Source organism: Salmo trutta, chromosome 35, assembly GCF_901001165.1.
Source record: "Salmo trutta chromosome 35, fSalTru1.1, whole genome shotgun sequence".
Taxonomy (NCBI): Eukaryota; Metazoa; Chordata; class Actinopteri; order Salmoniformes; family Salmonidae; genus Salmo; species Salmo trutta.
The window spans coordinates 6,055,448-6,075,554 of NC_042991.1; the positions used below are offsets into that span (position 1 = coordinate 6,055,448).

The following is a 20,107-nucleotide window of genomic DNA, read 5'->3' on the forward strand; positions in this document are numbered from 1 at the left end:
AACCTGCAAATCCCTCCTCAGAGTTTAAACTGTTTCACTAAGCCCTTCCTCCATCATCTACCCCTGCTCCCCTGACACACACACACACACACACACACACACACACACACACACACACACATATATATATATATATATATATATATATATATATATATATATATATATAGTCTGTATTTGCACTTTGTATTACAGTATTTATAAAATGTTAGACCCTACTGCTCTCTCAGCTCAGTTCAGTTAAACAATACTTATAGACACAGTGACAAGGGAAGATGGCCCTCTCCTGGAATGTTTTGACTGGAGTTCATATTGGGAATTTACAGTCGTTGCTTTATATACATTGTTTGATACTTACAAATACTGTACCATTTATCTGAATTTCAGGCAGTGGGTGTAGCTGTGCACAAGTGTCTGTGTGGCAATTTTCTCTATGGCCTAATAGACTATAGTCAGTATTAGTGTGTACTCATGCTGCTTCTATCATTTCCCACTGAATGACTCACCAACAAACTCTGAACAGCTCTTTGGGTCTCACAGATACAGCCTCTTTCTCTCTTTTCCTCTCACTCTCTCTCTCTCTCTGGAGGAAGAGATTAAATACTCTGTGTCACTAAGATATCCATGAAATAGGCTTCATAATCTCTTTGAGAAAAAACTGTCTCTCTTCTTCAGTTGTAGAGTGAAATAATTTCTGAACAAACTTTTAAATAACACTGCAGTCAGCAGGTTTTCTTTCTGAGTCTTCTGACATCTTGAGAACTTTGCAGAGAAGCAACCGTCTCAACTCTTCCCAAACCCTTTTCTTAATCTCGGGTAGTTCTATTATTACGAGAAGTGTAGCGTAGCATCTTATCTTGGTTTGGGTTGCATACTTTCAAGGCATCCAGAATGACTCATTTTAATCAGTGAAATTAGTTGAAGAGGTGATGCAACACAAGAGCAACCCCTGATATGATAGAGATGAGGTGCTAGCCTTGGTCTAAATTAGCAGAGGCTGCCCCCTGGTGGGCTAGGAGGAAACCACACTCAGGGCCACAATTTGATGTGTATGTATCAGGCACAAACTTGATTCAAATCATCAAATATTTTCTTAATAGTCAACTCACATTTATATAGGTTTATTCTCGACATCTCATCCCATTTCCCTAATCAATATAATCAGTGCAGACAAAGACAGTAAAATTATATTTCAAAAGAGGAAGCTAAATATTTTAAGCATATGTTTTCTTTTCCATCTCATCCTCACCCTCTGAATGAGGATTACTGTAAGGAATTCTTTCCAAAGAATACATATATTTTTTTAAATTACCAAATGTACAGAAAGATCAGTGCGAAGGCCAGATTACAGAGGAATAACTTAAATCCATTAAATCCTTTCAGTCTCCCCCAGGGCTTGATGGCATAACATTAGAGGTATATCAAGCTTCCCGAGTGGCACAGCGGTCTAAGGCACTGCATCTCAGTGCTAGAGGCATCACTACAGACACCCTGGTTTGAATTCAGGCTGTATCACAACCAGCCGTGATTGGGAGTCCCATAGGGGTGGCACACAATTGGCCCAGCGTCGTCCGGGTTTGGCCGGTGTAGGCCGTCATTGTAAATAAGAATTTGTTCTTAACTGACTTGCCTAGTTAAATAAAGGTGCAATTTAAAAGCATTTTTTGATATACTCAAAGCTACATTATTATTAACTACTCCTATAGAAATGGTAGTCTGTCAGGTACTCAGCAGGAAGGTCTGATTTTACTATTATTAAAACAACACCCAAATGGCAAATATAATGTCCAGTCCATCTAAAAAACTGGAGGCCTCTTACACTTCAATGTTGTGATGCAAAAATGCTAGCGAAATGAATAGCATTTAGAATTAAAAAGCTTTTACCAGGTATTGTTCATCCTGATCAGACAGGTTTTTTACATACACTGCAGATATTATAAAACTAGAAATAATAGAACAACATGAAACGTATAAGAAGCCAGGCCTGGTATTTTTTGCAGATTTTGAAAAGGCCTTTGATTTTATTTATAAATGCCTGGAGTCTCTTATAAAATGGGTAAAAGTAATGTATAGCAACCCCAGGTCTAAAATAGTAAATAGCGGCTACTCAGAGATTTTTGAAATGTCAAGTGGAGTTAAACCAGGGTGTCCGCTGTCACCATATCTATTCGTTACAGCTATCGAAATGCTAGCTTTTAAAATCCGATCAAATAACAACATTAGAGGATTAGAAATCCAAGGCCTATAAACAAAGGTGTACATGTATGCCGATTACCAAAGTTTTATATTAAGTCTGATCACTTAGTATTGAGCGAGTCACTGGTGCTTCCTGCTTTAGTGTTTGCCTGTAAGCAGGAATCAGGAGGATATAATTATGGTCAGATTTGTCAGATAAGTCTGATACGTAGTATTGAGCGAGTCACTGGTGCTTCCTGCTTTAGTGTTTGCCTGTGAGCAGGAATCAGGAGGATAGAATTATGGTCAGATTTGCCAAATGGAGGGCGGGGGAGAGCTTTGTATGCATCTCTGTGTGTGGAGTAAAGGTGGTCTAGAGTTTTTTCCCCCCCTCTAGTTGCACATGTGACATGCTGGTAAAAATTGGGTAAAACTGATTTAAGTTTGCCTGCATTAAAGTCCCAGGCAACTAGGATAGTTGAAAGATATATGGTGTGTAGAAATCTGAAGAGGGTGGCCAGCAGAGATAGCTGGGATGGGCTGAGGGAAGTTGAGGGTTGGGATGTGGAATTGGAGACAAGTGAGACTGGAGTTGCTAGGCGGGCGATAGAATGACGTTCAAATATTAAAGTAAAAAATAATGTCAAAATTAAAATTAAAAAAGTTAGTTGGAATGACACTGATGGGCAACGTTGTTACATCTAATGCCTGTTTGCCTTAAGCTGACGCCGTGCAGGTGTTTTTACGTGTGTACACATGCATATACACCACACTCACATTCAAACGCACACACACACGCACATGTAAATAGTGCCATACATGCACTCAAAACGTATTTGTTGGCCTTGCTGTTATAATTTTTTGTTGTCCTTGATGTCTTTTGTTTTTGCATTGTTTTGTTTTCCTTAGTTTTTCTCTTTTGATGGTTGTTGGTGCATTGGGGCAAGTGGGCTTGGGGGGTGGGGGGGCACTTCGGGTTGGAGGAAGGTGGCTTGGGGGTTTTTTCTCGGGGGGGGGGGTGGTTCTCGGATGGTTGAGGGTCAGCTCTCGGGGAACTGTGGGGGGTGTGGTCTTGGAGAGCTGGTGGCCTGGCGATTGGGAGCTTGGGCCGGTGGCTGATAGGTCACTGGTTCGGGTCCCTGTTCTGACGATCTGTCAACGTTCCCTTGGGCAGGGCGTTGACCCTGGTTGCTTCTTTGGGTCGCTCTGAATGGGAGTCTGTTAGATGACAATGTAATGTAAATAAATGTTGAGCGGCTTAACTGAAAGTAAATAGTATGTTTTAATATTCAATAAAAAAAATAAAGACAGTCTCGCTCCACCCCATGTGAGAAGAGACTAAAACAAAGAATGCTTTTCAAATGTGCTAAATAAATAAAATGTAAATTAAAAGTAGGGGAAAACAGCTATTTCCAAACCTTCATCCAATCCCATCCCCTTCCAGCCAGTGAACAGACAAAGAGGCTAGTTTTAAAACAGGTTTATTGATGTGTGTACAGTGATTGTCTGTGCACCCCAGGATTACAGAAAGGTGAGAAACAATCAGCGTTTAGCGTTTTGGTCGCTCCAGAGGAATGTGATAGCTGTGAGGTTATCATTACCTTTACAAAGTCAGCGGTCAGCTGTGATGTGGGGGTCAACCGGATAAAATAATGGTTAAAGTAGAAGTTCCTCTTAACCACAGATCTATAGTAGGATCAGATTACACTCACCCAATTCTAACCTTAACCATTAGACGGAATGAAACAATTTCTGACTCTGAATCAGTGGTTAGGGGCAACTTCTACCGACTCAATGGGAGAATAAATTACAGGATAAAAACAACAGATAAAAGGTCCAAAATAACAAAGTATATAAAAAAACTAAATGAGCCAAACAATTTGGCAAACAATTTCATTTCACCTGCTATATCATAATACATTTTAGAATTGGCATGTCCAATAGCAGGATATCCCATGGACTGGACAAGTGGGGATTTTGGCTGTCGTAATGGGGTAGGTAACAGAAATGTTTAAAAAAACCCTGTACTGTGTTTGAACCTGACTAGTTCCACCCCCAACCCGAGGGACTTGGCAACTGTACTACTAACTGTATATGGAGGAGTGCATCGTCAAACTGATCTCAGACCTGCACTGAGCTAATCTGGCCTGAGGTACTGAGGACATGGGGAATACTGAAAGGTACTGTCCAGCTAGCACATTTTGGTTCCTTGGAAGTTGTGGGAATGAAGTTTCTTGGTTTTACATTGGTTGTGGGAACGAAGCCATACATTTCCTGACTGGTAAAATGGAGAAAAAAAATGTACTTTTCTGAGAACAGAAGTGAACATTTTGCCTGTTATGGGAACATTTATCTTTAGGTTGCCTGGGAGGACCCGAGAACATTTTACTCTGGTTCCTTGAAAGTTTTCCTGGGTGGTTTTATTAACGCTCCGATTATTTGGAGGTTTTTAAATAACTTCACTGAACGTTTCAGTAAGACTTTTAATAACAATGCTAGCTTATTTTTGGGTAAACGTTTTTTGAACTTCAAGCACAGCTAGGAAACATAGAAATGGGGGTCTGTAGGCTTAATCATGCAAACTTTTTGTTGTGACACAACATCAGTGAGATTCAAACCTATCATTTTCTGTTGTGTATCCATGGAATTAGTCCACTGCGCCACCAGGATGGAGCTAACATGCCATGTTTGTTTACGCATACAACACTTTTCGTTTTAGTCTATTCAAACAGACCCCATTTAAAAGGAAACAAGCACTCATTAAAATCAGGTGTGGCCAATTAGTGGGCACAGCCAACACACCTGAACACACTAACAAGATAGAGGATAAGAGTTTTGTTGATGCTGAAAAGAGAATGTAAATGTTTTAGCCTCACATGCTAAAAGTTTTGTGTTTTTTATGGAAAGTTTTCTTAACATTCTTGGAACAATTTGAGAACATGCCTTTAAATAGAACCATTAGGAAACGTTATGCTGAAGCACCACATTTCCCACAGAAGAACGTTGTTTCTTAACGTTCTCTGAACTATTTGAGAACATGCTCAATGTCAAAAAAGTTGTAGAATATTCCTAGAGCATTACCAAAATTGAAATTACATGTAAACATATTTTAACTATTAGGAAACTGTTTATTTTCTTGCCATTTCATTACTTTAACAAAGTTTTTTTGTGAAGTTCCTTAATTGTGCTGAGAATGTTCCAAACACAAGCAACTATCCTGCACCATTCCCAGGGGGTTGCATGCAAAATAACAATAGGACAACCATGCTTTCAGAAACATATGGTTCACAGAACCTTATGTGCTAGCTGGGTGGGGCCTATTAAGAGGTAACAATGTTACAGAATGTTTCAGATAGAAATTGACTTTAGAGCTGACATGACTCAATATTCTCCATGAGAGAAAATCATGTTGGTTCTAAAAAACATTCTTATCCGAATGTTCTGTAACGATGCAACTCCTTAAATGCGGCCATGAAATGAATGACCATCTAAAATCTATTACTACTAGCTTACTGTAGCTCAGTGTCCTGTGCTACCCTCTGGGCAAACTCTGGGTATTCTAAACCTGAGCTAATAGACAATTGGTTTGGTGAAAACACTGGTACTGAGGAAGAGAAGGTTGCTCTTCTAACTGAACTGGGGACTTGGAAGACGTCCTGAAGTGGTTTTATATTTACCCATTGGTAACATTACCCATTATATGAAATACAGCATGGCACTGTGTAGAGGCCTAACGGCTGTAAACCTGAAGTAGTTAATGCATCTGGGGCATAGAAATGTAAAATAGAGACACTCAGTTCTACTCCAAACATTTCTATCTGAACATTCTGTAATGTTGCACCCTCCAGAATAAGAAATATTTCTCTCTCTGGCCCCTGAGTAGAAGCTTGAGTAGGCGTGTATATATCTTATATGGAAAATAACATGTTTAAATTGTAGATTTGTGTTGGACTGCTCATTTTGCTGACATATTCTTTTCATTTGAGGCATTTAGGGCTGTATAATTAACATGCCACACTGTGCACAATTAAGCACAAATGCAAGGTTTGGCAATCCACAGTGCAAGACGTGAGTATATGTTCATGTTACATGTGTGGGTGTAACGTGTTCATCTTCCTGTAACAATTGGACATTTTCAAGCTACAGTACCAGTCAAAAGTTTGGACACACCTACTCATTCCAGGGGTTTTCTTTATTTTTACTATTTTCTACATAGTAGAATAATAGTGAAGGCATCAAAACTATGAAATAACACATATGGAATCATGTGTTAAACAAATCAACATATTTTATATTTGAGAGTCTTCAAAGTAGCCACCCTTTGCCTTGATGACAGCTTTGCACACACTTGGCATTCTCTTAACCAGCTTCATGAGGTAGTCACCTGGAATGCCAGGGTTACTTTTGCTGCAGAGGATAAGATCATTGGAGTTACCAGCCTCAGAAATTGCAGCCCAAATAAATGCTTCCTAGATTTCAAGTAACAGACACATCTCAACATCAACTGTTCAGATGAGACTGTGTGAATCAGGCCTTCATGGTCAAATTACTGCAAAGAAACCACTAAAGGACACCAATAAGGAGAGACCTGCTTGGGCAATGAAACACAAGGAATGGATATTCGACCGGTTGAATTTGTCCTTCGGTTTGATGAGTCCAAATTTGAGATTTTTGGTTCCAACCACAGTGTCTTTGTGAGACGCAGAGTAGGTGAACGGATGATCTCCACGTGTGGTTCCCACCGTGAAGCACGGAGGTGGTGGTGTGGGGGTGCTTTGCTGGTGACACTTAACCAGCATGGCTACCACAGCATTCTGCAGCGATACGCCATCCCATCTGGTTTGCGCTTTGTGGGACTATCACTTGTTTTTCAACAGGACAATAACTCAACACACCTCCAGGCTGTGTAAGGGCTATTTAACCAAGAGGGAGAGTGATGGAGTGCTGCACCAGATGACCTGGCCTCCACAATCACCCGACCTCAACCCAATTGAGATGGTTTGGGATGAGTTGGAGTGCAGAGTGAAGGAAAAGCAGCCAACAAGTGCTCAGCATGTGGGAACTCCTTCAAGACTGTTGGAAAAGCATTCCAGGTGAAGCTGGTTGAGAGAATGCCAAGAGTGGGCAAAGCTATCATCAAGGTAAAGGGTGGCTACTTTGAAGAATCTCAAATATAAAATACATTTTGATTTGTTTAACACTTTTTTTGGTTACTACATGACTCCATATGTGTTATTTCATAGTTTTGATGTCTTCACTATTATTCTACAATGTAGAAAATAGTAAAACATTAAGAAAAACCCTTGAATGAGTAGATGTGTCCAAACTTTCGACTGATACTCTATATCACAACGTTCAGATAAAAAAATAGTAGTAGCATAATATAGAGCAATTCAATACAAGCACCTGGGCAGGCTAAGCTGGTATAGCCTGAGTATTTGGCTACATTCATTGTCTGGCCAATTGTTTATGGTCGTGTAACGTGTGTGACACAGTGTTGGCAATTTTATCTCACTGTCCTCGTTTCATCGAACACACATATTAAGTCGTACACTTACAGAAAACGCGTACATTGAGAAATCACATTTAACTAAATACTCAAGATAGAAAAATAGTTGCATCTTAACACTCAACATCTAAATGAAATCCCACCCCAAAACACCCCCCATTTTAATAAAATAGTTATATTTTCATTGAAAAAAATGTCTTATGAGGTTACTTTATGTCACGCTTTCTGACCTTTCTGCTCTGTCTCATGACACAGACCCTGTCTGTTTGGTCACAAACCTGAGGTGTGGTCAAACTGCAGAATGTTCACCAACATCACTTATATTTGCAACTGTAGAGTAAGTTATTGGTACTTTGGGGTTGAACCGCTTCGCAAAATATTACAATGTTCTGTTTTCCGGATAATTCATATTTGTCAATGGGAATATTCACTCAAACACTGAAGTAGCATCATTACATTATTGGTTCAAATTTGGGCTGAGAGGAATTTGTCAGGAAACCAGCAATCATGAACATCCAGTGACTTCAACACACCTCAGGTTTAGCCCTTGAGCTGCAGACAACATTCAGCCATGTCCGAAGAGAGACAGAATTGGAGACATGGATGACTAGCCAAAAAACTAGCTTATCTAAAAACTATGCTTCGCTATAGTGGTGTTCTTATTGCTTTTGAAGGGAGATTCTGTTACGGCCAAATCTTACCTTGAGAGAAATGTGCCTAATGCAAACTACAGCACAGATCCTAAAATGATGTTAACACATTATTACACAAATGTTTGAGGTGCACACACTTGTCTAACATCACCATGGATGTAGTGTAAATTGGAGAAATATCCATATTGGTTATACACTATTATCTCAAGTTACGATTGGGCCTTTGGTTTAGTGACTTTGTTGGTTCCACTGTTGTGTAGTAGTTATGGAATGCATCTGTGGGGGCCCTGGCTAGTCGATGGGGCCCTGGAAGATGAGGCGTGTCCAGCCCTGTGGGGTGCTGCTGAGAGGGGCAGAGCAGAAGGGACAGGTGGGCCGGAAGGCGTGGGTCCCATGGGGCAGCGGGGTATCCGCCCAGTACTTGGCTGTCCTCTCTGAACACACGTGGCCGCAGGGTACAAACGCGTACGTAGGCGCTCCAGCATCCACGTACACGGCGGGCTCACACCCCAGCCACAGGGGCACGTAGGGCCCCACGCTCCTGCATAGAGGGCACTCCCGGCGGACTGTGGAGATCCCTCCTTCCCCCTCTCCTTCTCCTCTCGCCGCCCGGCGCTCGGGGCGCTGGCCCCAGTCGTGGCGGCCGTGCACGTGTCCGCAGGTGAGATAAACCCAGGGCTGGCGCTCCTCCAGACTGGGGAGAAAAGGAAAACTACTAGGTTTTACGTTTTTCCTCAAACTCAAAGCACCATTTATTTTGTTGGTAGTAGTTGTATTGTAAAATAGCTTTTAAATAGACTACAGGGGATAAAAACGTAGTTGTAATCGAGGCATGTTTGTGTAGTTCTCAAGGTTGAATTTGCCCCGACCACTGTCCAAGTAGATAGGGGCAACTCATGTATACTACCTCCTTGTGGTGCAGCTCCTTGTCGGTCACTGTGTAGTAGCTACCCACCTGTGGCTGCGTGGCAGGCTGGGGAATGCCAGGGTACTGAGGCCCACAGGACACTGTGGCCGGGCAGCGTTGAGCTCCTGTCGCAGTGCCTCCAGGTGGCGGAGGGTGGGAGCATGGAGCAGGCCCTCTCCAGTACGCCACAGCAGAGTGGCTCCACACAGGTCCACCAGAGAACCATCCCGCAGGGCACTGCTCTCTCCCTCCGCCTACAGGCCAGGAGACACACACACACACACAGGGAGGACATCAGACTACTACTGATACACACAAAGAACAAAATCAGAGAAAATGATACGTTCACAAATACATACAGGTGTCTATTCCTATAGTGCACTACTTTTGACAAGGGCCCATAGGGAATAGGGTGCTCTGGTTGTGTCTCTTGTAGCCTACGGTACTGACCAGTTTGCCTCGGCTGGGTCCAGAGCGTGTCTCTCGGAGGGCATAGACGTCCCCACAAACAGAGATCTCCCTCCACAGGCCCTGTCTGTTGTCCTCAGGGAAACCCTCAGGGTGCATCACCAGCACCCCGTTGGTGGTCAAACCATCCATGTGGCCATCCGGGTTCTTCCACTTAGTGGCTTTCTCCTGGAAGTGGAGGTGATGAAGAAGATGAAATAGAATAAGAAAACCGAGAAAGAACCGAAGCTTGGTTACTCGCATCTAGGATGGGTTGTGTTTTGTAGCTACCCAATGGGAGAAAACGTAGGTCGGTACTACCTGAACATGTCCTATAAGGACACACTGTTGTCTTCTGTTTGTGCCTAATGAAGTGTCACTCTTCTCCAACTCGTTTTCAACTGACATCCATTTAGAGCTCTCCATTTGGTCACTCTACCGAGCCCGTGCTACACACTCACCCCTAGAAAGATGTTTTTGGAGGAGTCAAAGCCAGCGGCGTAGATGCGTGCGGTGTAGGGGGGGTTGCGTTCACACACCACCCTGCAGGCGAAGCGGGAGATGGTGCTGGGGGCCACCGAGGGGTCCTCGCACTCCTTCCCCTCTCCTGATGTGTCCGTCACGACAAAGTCTATTGGACACTCTGTGGAGCGCCCAATCTGCAAGGGAAACGAGCGAGAGAGAAACATTACATGGGATCTGTCTTGTGTTCAGAACAGGGTTCGATGGGAAAGTAATTTTAAAGGTCCTTTGCTCCACTTAACCTTTCTTGGGCAGGTGGGACGCTACCGTCCCACCCACGGTTCACACTATTCAACAGCCGGTGAAAAATCAGAACGCCAAATTCAAAACAACAAAATGTCATAATTCAGAGTTCTCAAACATACGACTATTTTACACCATTTTAAAGATACACTTCTCCATAATGTAACCACATTGTCCGATTTCAAAAAGGCTTTACGGCGAAAGCATAAAGTTAGATTATGTTAGGACAGGAACAACACAAGAAAAACCACACAGCCATTTTCCAAGCAGGAGCGGGGTCACAAAAACCAGAAATTCAGCTAAAATTAAGCACTAACCTTTGACGATCTTCATCAGATGACACTCCTAGGACTCAATGTTAGACAATACATGTATGTTTTGTTCGATAAAGTTCATATTTATCTCCAAAAACAGCATTTTACATTGGCGCGTGATGTTCAGAAAATATTTTGCCTCCAATAATTTACAAAAATACTCATCATAAACTTTGATAAAATATTAAACTGTTATTCAAAGAATTATAGATAAACATCTCCTTTATGCAACCGCTGTGAGAGATTTCAAAAAAGCTTCACGAGGAAAGCACACTTTGCAATAATCTGAGTACGGCGCTCAGAAAAATACACCAGGCAATACAGATACCCGCCATTTTGGAGTCATCTAAAATCATAAATAGCATTATAAATATTCACTTTCCTTTGATGATCTTCATCAGAAGGCACTTCCAGGAATCCCAGGTCCACAATAAATGTTGTTTTGTTCGATAAAGTCTATAATTTATGTCCAAATACCTCCTTGTTAGCGCGTTCAGTAAGCTACTCCAAATGTAGGAAGCGCGCCCAAAATTTCACGACGAAAAGTAAAAAAAGTTCTATTTACGTTCGTTGAAACATGTCAAACGTTGTATAGCATCAATCTTTAGGGCCTTTTTAACATAAAACTTCAATAATATTCCAACCGGACGATTCCAATGTCTTGAAAAACGTTATGGAACACAGCTACCTCATCACTTGAACGCGCGCCATAAAACTCATGTCATTTTCTGAGTCACCAACTTCCCGGCCTTTTTGTTCACTCTCCGTTCACTGCAAAAGCCTGAAACTAGTTTCTAAAGACTGTTGACATCTAGTGGAAGCCTTAGGAAGAGCAAAATGAACCCTAAGTCACTGTGTGTTAGATAGGCAATGACTTGAAAAGACTACAAGCATCAGATTTCCCACTTCCTGGTTGGATTTTTCTCAGGTTTTTGCCTGCCATATGAGTTCTGTTATACTCAGACATCATTCAAACAGTTTTAGAAACTTCAGTGTTTTCTATCCAAATCTACTAATAATATGCATATTCTAGTTTCTGGGCCCGAGTAGTAGGCAGTTTAATTTGGGTACGTTTTTCATCCGGCCGTGAAAATACTGCCCCCTACCCAAGAGAGGTTAAAGTAATATTTATGTCAGGCCATGATTTTGGTTTTATTGATGGATGTGATTGTGATGATTTGAGCTTTTCTTTAGCTTGTTAATTAGGCCAGGGATCCTGCTGTGCTTATTACTTGCCACAATTGTATCATCGTTCACACAAAAATAGCAATAACATCTGACTACATTTCATTTCAGGCTGTGTGCAGTTACTCACGGTAAATTAATCACCTGTGATAACCCACTTAAGATACATTTCATAGTTCTACAACGCTCTCCGTGCTTTGAATGTATCCGGGGTCCTGTTCTAAGCTGGCCACCAGACATCTATTTCAGAAGTGATTGAATATTCATCCCGTTCCCCTGCTGTTGTGGAAGGTTGCTGGTGTGGTTCTTACTCATACAATACAGTAGGGGTTTGGTGTGGGATTGGCTGATTTAATTATTATTTATTTCAGTGTGTCTCACACACACACACACACACACACACACACACACACACACACACACACACGGTGGAGAGTATTCCCAGCATGTGAGCCAAAATAAAGCATCCGATACACAAACTCTGGAGGAGGGTGTATACACACAGCAAAAGCTTCCTAAAATGGAAAATGTGGTAGCAACACCTGGGTGTACAGTCGCTATCCTCTTTCTGTTCTTCCTGTTTTTGGAAGACAAAGAACTCAGTATTACCTAGATAAGCAGGCAGGCATTATTTTCGTGTTTAGCCGAAAGAAAAAAAGCATTGCTGTGGTGTTTACCTGAAACATGTCAGTGTCGTTGTCGTGGCAGTACTCCACCACCACTGTCTGGTTGCGGGACAGAGTGAAGGAGATGCTGTGCTGCCCCCTGCTGTGGATTGCCTGCAATCACAACACCACCACAGGAGAGGAGAGTTTAGGGTAGACCTCTACATCCTCATATTCCTGCGATATCCTCTCACACACACACTCCGTTACTGTAGGCCTACCATGAGGACAGCATTTCCCACTATAGGAAGACTACGGTAACATCACATACACACACACACACACACACACACACACACACACACACACACACACACACACACACACACACACACACACACACACACACACACACACACACACACACACACACACACACACACACACACACACACACACACACACACACCTTGCTGTCCTGTGGTGTGTTGAGGATGTGAACAGTGCTGGGTTTGACTCCGTTGGCCTTGGTCCTCCGGTACAGAGCGAAGCGGCTCTTCCTCCTCCCCCGGTCTCCACTGGGCAGAGAGCCATTGTACCTAGAGAACACAAACACATACAGAGATTCTACATTAAATAAATTACATGCTAAATGTTTTGCTACTAACTATGTAATATGATAATTCATTTGGATATGTATTTTTTTAAATGAAATAAAAAAATTCAGTGGCAGCCCACAGGTACAACAGGAATATACACTCAGTGGCCAGTTGATTTGCTACACCCATCTAGTACTTGGTCAAACCCCACCCCTTTGCCTCCAGAACAGCCTGAATTCTTCAGGGCATGGAAACCTTGCTTAATTGGTATCAAGGGACCTAACACGTGCCAGGAAAACATTCCCACACCATTACACCACTGCCACCAGCCTGTACTGTTTACACCAGGCAGGATGGGGCCATGGACTCATGCTGCTCACGCCAAATCCTGACTCTGCCGTCAACATGACGCAACAGGAACCGGGATTCATCGGACCAGGCAATGTTTTTCCACTCCTCAATTGTCCAGAGTTGGTGATCCGCTTCTTTATGTTTTTAGCTGATAGGAGTGATCCTCTGCTGCAATAGCCCATCTGTGACAAGGACTGATCAGTTGTACATTCCAAGATGACATTCTGCACACCACTGTTGTACTGTGCCGTTATTTGCCTGTTTTTGGCTTGCCATTCTCCTTCGACCTCAAACAAACCGTTTTCGTCCACAGGACTGCCACTGACTGGATGTTTTGTTTATCACACCATTCTCGGTAAATCCTAGACGCTGTCGTACGTGAAAAGCCCAGGAGGCCGTTTCTGACATACTGGAACCACCGACGATCATACCATACCCAAAGTCACTTAGGTCACTAATTTTGCCCATTCGTTCAATCGAACAGTAACTGAATTCCTCGATGCCGGTCTGCCTGCTTTAAATAACAAAATCTGAAAAATAAATAAGAAAGAAAAAATACACCATGTAGCCTATTCACCTCATTTGATCATTGGAGATATCGCAAATCCCTACTGATCATTTGGCTCTTCCATTTTGACGGTCTCCCGTCAGTGTTGGTTTCTGTGGGCCTACTTTGCTACAGAATGAAACATCCCTTTTATAATGCTGGCCTATCACCTCCACCACTCATTCCTCACAGACAACTAATGTACAACTACCCGCTCATAGATACGGATAAGTACCACTTGAGCCCGATTCACTGACAGGCCACTTGAAACCTCAGAATAGCGCGCTTACTGGGCGAACCCTCTTTACACTGAAACACCAATTAAACTGTATTCAGCAAATGCCTGAATAACAACGATTGAATGAATGAATGAATATGGTGCTCTGAATACTTAGGCTTAACTCCTTCTTAACCTCTCCTCTGGGCACTTTTCTCTGTGTGTATGTGTTTGTTAGTGTGTGTCAGCACCGAAAGAGACAGTGAGAGACACGGAAGAGAAAGAATGAGCAAGCGTTAGCCTAAATGGAACTGTGCAGTCATCTCAGCTGATTGTTCAAACCTAAAAACTCTTTCTTGTCTCGTCACTAGCTTTCTGGGCAACTGAGTAGAGCTGCACCGCACTGTCACGCTAAGAGTTCACGGTGAGGCCTGCTTTCAGCTAATCAGCTGGGCATGGTACCTATTAAACACTATTCAGATGATGCCCAGTGGACACAGAGCCCTTTCAGGGGACATCAACCCTGCTTTCAAATCAAATTATTCCTCTCCTCTCTCTCTCTCACTAGCCCTTCCTCCTTTCTCCCAGCCTTCCCCCTCTCCTCTTTTAACAAAGCTATGCCTCTCTATGCCAAGCTGCAGCTGCTCTTCCTGGACGATCAGCATCATTCCACAGTTCTAAACCAGACCTAAGCCAAGATCTTTCCCTTTCACAAATGTTAGTCCAGACCAGACAAGCCAAGATATTTCCCTTCCCACAGTGTTGGAACAGAGTGCAGTAGTGAGGCCCGGTCATGAGATCTAAGGAGAGGAGATCTGAAGGGAACCCACTGCTACCTGTACAATGACCCTGCGTCACATCAGGACAGAGCTGAACGGGGGGGTGTAAGGAGAAAGAGACCAGAAAGAAAGAGACAGGGCAGGGAGAGAGGGCAGAGAAATACAGGGAGAGAGGGCAGAGAGAAAGGGGGTAAACATGAGGGAGAGGGCGAGAGAGAGCAGGAGTAGGTCAGAGGTCAGGAAGAGAGGGATACAGAAAGAGATGAGAGGGGGGAAGCAGATGGACCAGAACTGGCCATGCAAAACACAGTAGGGTTTGGCAACATTACAATAGTATTGTCTATCAACAATGACTGACAGCCATGGTCGATGGTGACAACATTGTGATGTGACAGGCGATGGTTTGCCTATTTGAACTTGACTGGCGCTGCGTAGAAAAGAATGGAAGTGGACGGCAGCGCAGCACACGTGTGACATTCCGAGTAATCTGCCTATTCCTTTCCATTTGCTATAGCCTATGTTATATAGGCCTACAGAACGCAAGAGAGGAATGTAGACTAGACAGAGCGGAGAATTCCACCAAAGCAGCGCAAAATGTCCAGTCAGAAAACATTGTTTCTCTCTCACACTCTGTCAGATGCATGTGCCTTAAAGCCTAAACCTATTCATAAAAAAAAAATATATATATAAAACAGACATTCCTTAACTATACTGATCAAAATAATAAATGCAACAATTTCAAAGATTGTATTGAGTTACAGTACATAGAAGGAAATCAGTCAATTGAAATAAATTCATTAGGCCCTAATCTGTAGATTACACATGACTGGGCAGGGGAGCAGCCATACGCCCAGCCACTGGGGAGAGCCAGGCCCAGCCACTGGGGAGAGCCAGGCCCAGCCACTGGGGAGAGCCAGGCCCAGCCACTCAGAATGAATTTTTCCCAACAAAAGGGCAGTCCTGCAGTCAACATGACTTATTGTCCCCAGCACAAGGTGCACCTGTGTTTATTAAATCAGGTTTAATCAGCCTGTTGATATGCCACACCTGTCAGGATTATCTTGGTAAAGGAGAAATGCTCACTAACAGGGATGTAAACAAATTTGTGCACAAATTTGAGAGAAATAAGCATTTTTTTGTGAGTATAGAACATTTCTGGTATCTTTTATTTCAGCTCATGAAACATGGGATCAACAGTTGACATGTGTTTATATTTTTGTTCAGTATTTGTTTGTCTAGCGGTTACAAAAAACGTAGGCCATATTCCCTTGTCTCTCCATTCGATATGGAATATGACTTTGGGCTTTCATCGTTTTATGCATGCATGGTTTCTCTCCTGATCAAACAATATATTAATCTAACGGAGTTCCACCTTAAAAAGTTGTTTAAATAGCCTACAAACGTAAGGTAGCCAGGGTACTAATAATAAGAGAGAACAAACATTATCAATAGCCTATAGAAAAATTGAATGACAAGTTTATCTTATTAAGAAAGAAGTGATCCATACGGGGTGGAAAAATCCCTCCATGCGAGGTCAAAAACCAAATGGCCAATAACCTGTCCTCCTACTAGGCCTATCATAAAAGCTTTAAGGCAAGTTAAAGTTACAAACAGTAGCTTATTTCCCAAATATTCTAATAGCCTAAGAAGGTGTTGTCCTAAAGTTTCCTCTTGCAAAAAGAACAACTACAAAAGTTGGAGTCTATAAGCCTAGGCATAGGCTATTCTCAATCACAGCTTTATGAGAGATAGAACGAGGATGAGGCAACATAATTATTATCCAGTTCTGAAGACTGTAGACTTGCTTATCCAGCCCATGAGTTATAACCTAATTCACTACGGTATGACAGCTCGTTCCTTATTAGTTGAGTCACTTTTCTGCATCATGTGCGCGAGACACAGACACACCTGTTCCGTGCTGAATCTTCACCAGAAAGGAATATTCTAAAATGTTTGCTTGCACTTAGCCTCTGCCCAGGCTTTCAGCAACATTATCTTTCATCATGATTCGCGATTTGGCGCTATTAAAATAGGGGCCAATAGGGGGCGATACCATCAAATCACAATGTTTTATGAGTACATAATCACAATAGGAAAAAGGTTTGACATTGCCCAACAGCTGTACGCAGTATGAAATATTCACTTCCTCTGTCCCCTGACACAGGCCTTATTTTTGTGGAGGGCAGAGGTGCCATTAGGGACTGCTTCTCTCAGAGAGTCAGCAAACAGCACTGGGGGAGGAGTAAGACAGAGAAAGATAGAAAGTAGAGAAGGAGAAGTGGGCGCGAGAGAGAAGGGCAGGGGTGAGCTGCAGAGCCGGGCTGGGCCCTGGCTAGCACACAGAACCAGAGAGCCCACTCAGCCTAGTCTAACTAAGATAATGAATGACAGATAGCAGACAGGGACTCACTGCAGAACAATCACCACATCACATGCCCTGCACTGAGATACCGACAGACCGAGCCTGCGGAATATTTGATGGTTAAGGTGGATCTGGCAAATCATGCCGTCACAGCATAAAAGGGAAAGGGGGATACCTAATCAGTTTTACAACTGAATGTATTCAACTGAAATGGGTCTTCCGCATTTAACCCAACCCTTCTAAATCAGAGAGGTGCATGGGGCTGCCTTAATCGACATCCACGTCATCGGCGCCCAGGGAACAGTGGGTTAACTGCCTTGCTCAGGGGCAGAACTAAAAGATTTTTACCTTCTCAGCTCTGGGATTCAAGCCAGCAACCTTTTGGTTACCGGCCCAACGCTAACATATGCTAGTTATAGTCAAAATATACACGTCTGATAGCGACGAGGAGAGGGTTCTCTCAAGATTTCCTCAATGTTATACTGCAGCAAGAGAACTGGGAAGAACATTCAGCATTTCCGAGAACATCATTGGGTCTGTGTGTGAACAAGATTTCATGTAATTACTAAATCATTACAGTATAATTACAAAGGAGAGAGGGAGATACCAATAGCATTTCTGCAGAGGACTGTGTGCTTTGTAGTGTCACGCATGGCTGTTTTGTCTCTGCCACTGTATGTCCTTTAGCTACAGGGGGGAGAATGCGGCTAATCAGTATTCAAGTGCAGCCTGACTTTATGCCCATGATGGTCAGCAGCATATGGACAGCATTGCCACGAGGGCTAGGTGGAGATTTGACCATACTGCTAACACATTACTATTACTACACTTGAGGTAGTAGTCAGAATTCCACTCTTCTTGCATATTTTTTGCATGTTATTGAGACAGTACTGAAATGAGAGGGGGAGAGAGTCAAGTGTGAAAATGGAGGATGCAGGGATTGAACCCCAGTCTCTGGTAGGGAGAAACATAATGTGTTTAGAGTCGGGAGCGTTAACACAAGACTGTGGATAAACCATTAGCCCCTACCCTTACGTAGTGTTACTTGTGTAGGTCTGAGAGCATTGGAGAGGTACATGCAACATGCCAAAAAAATTCCAGACAAGAGGTAGGCTAGCTATAATAACTATATTGCTCATATCTGTGCCCAGGTCAGGGCTAGGGGTTGATTTGGGATTGGGCAGTAGTCTAGTTCAGGAGGGGTGGAGAGGGGAAGAGTGGTGTCATGGAGTCACTGCATCACAGGCCTGTGTACAGGATGCTCTTGAAGCACAACGGAAGTTTGAGAATGAGAGAGTACATGGGAAAGTAGTTAAGCCAAAGATCCTCAGGACTATAGACTGGGCAGAGGTGGAAATGCTGAATGTCTGTCTCTCTTATGCACATCCTGTCTGATATGTGTGGGGAAAATATGTTCGCCAACATGCAGGCACCATTTGTGAATGCTCCAATAGGCCTGTGTGTGGTTGTTGATTAATTCCCTAAGTGAACCACAAAAGTAGGCTATATATACACATCAATTGTGGTGGGATATGTTAGGCTGTGTTTTACAGGTTGGTTTGGTTTCATCCAGTGTCCCACTTTCTGTGATCATCACAGCTCCAGAATAGCATGACATCATAGGTATTTTCAGCCTGAGCAATCGAGTGCTGATTTTACACCGACTCAGATCTTTATTGAAGAAAAAAAGCCTACATCCTCCTTACTCATTTCAGTGTGGACTTATGATGATGTAGCAGACTACTTATTATAACAATTATATTCGGGCGCTAGTGTATCAAATCAGTCCCCAGTGTTACAAAGTTACTGTAACGTTACTATACTATACTTAGTGCTCGTTCTCTAGCAACTTCACAATAATTTCCCCACAATTGTGTGGGGCAAATTTGTTGCGAAATCTAAATAAGCTTACATTTTCTGAATAGCAATAAAGGATAACGTTTGTCTGTGTAGAACAAAACCAACCCGAACTCAATCGACTCACACGTCATCCTTTCAATTTTTTTTCCTTGTAGGCGAACATAATAGTAGTAGCCGAATCGCGCTACCACGACTATTACCTCAGTTTCGATCCGGTGAGACCAATTTATCCGTCTAGCCTACTGTTACTCACCCCAATATGACCAGCTCGCCGTATTTCACCGGGTCTTTAACGGGCACATCATCTTCGTCCTGGTTCGGCGAATTCATCAGACTGGCGCGAGCTTGGTCTTGTAAACGTTCGAGAGAGACAGTAGTGAAGTAAAATAAGAAATACACCCTTCAAACTACGTGGAAGTTACTTGATTTTAATTCTATCCAAGTTTAATTAGAGGCAAGAGTTTCTTGAGAATTCTTGTTCTTCGTTTGATTGTTTTGATTCCGCGAGCGAGCATCTTTTGAAAAGAATGTAGAAAAGCTACTAATTTAAGGCCCGCGCGACACAAAACTGTTCTGTTGCGGAGTGTACAAAAACAGCTCGCGGGCAGATGGAGTCGACTGACCCATCTTTTGTAGGGGAGGACAATAAAACCAAAAACCCCAAACGAATAATACAGTCCCTGTAAGATCACAATATATATTGTTTCGTACGTATTGTTTTGAATCAGAACTACTGTGTGGGAATAATACTGAAATATAATTTTGTTCTTTCTGAAAATTAAATTCAGTGACCAACAATCTCCCTTTGAAAACCATTCAGATTGTCGAGGTC

At 42.7% G+C, this 20,107-nt stretch overlaps 1 protein-coding gene across 1 annotated transcript; it reads right to left on the reverse strand.

Moving 5' to 3' along the window:
• Nucleotides 1-7,655: 7,655 nt before the first annotated feature.
• On the reverse strand, nucleotides 7,656-19,897 carry LOC115174510 (E3 ubiquitin-protein ligase pellino homolog 2-like). Its single transcript, XM_029733116.1, has 7 exons — nucleotides 19,529-19,897; nucleotides 13,030-13,159; nucleotides 12,633-12,734; nucleotides 10,153-10,350; nucleotides 9,695-9,880; nucleotides 9,293-9,498; nucleotides 7,656-9,031 (listed from the first exon to the last, which is right to left on the reverse strand). The coding sequence occupies exons 1-7, from the start codon at nucleotides 19,603-19,605 to the stop codon at nucleotides 8,629-8,631; spliced, it is 1,302 nt and encodes a 433-aa protein (XP_029588976.1). The 5' UTR covers nucleotides 19,606-19,897; the 3' UTR covers nucleotides 7,656-8,628.
• Nucleotides 19,898-20,107: the final 210 nt, after the last annotated feature.

Bases quoted from the DNA above. Each gene is read 5' to 3' on its own strand.
- LOC115174510 (XM_029733116.1), bottom strand. From the start codon at position 19,605: ATGAATTCGCCGAACCAGGACGAAGATGATGTGCCCGTTAAAGACCCG. The intron at 10,351-12,632 runs GTAAACACCACA...TTTCCCTTGCAG, and splicing joins ACGACACTGACATGTTTCAG to ATTGGGCGCTCCACAGAGTG. The intron at 9,032-9,292 runs GTGGGTAGCTAC...TTTTCTCCCCAG, and splicing joins AGCCTGCCACGCAGCCACAG to TCTGGAGGAGCGCCAGCCCT.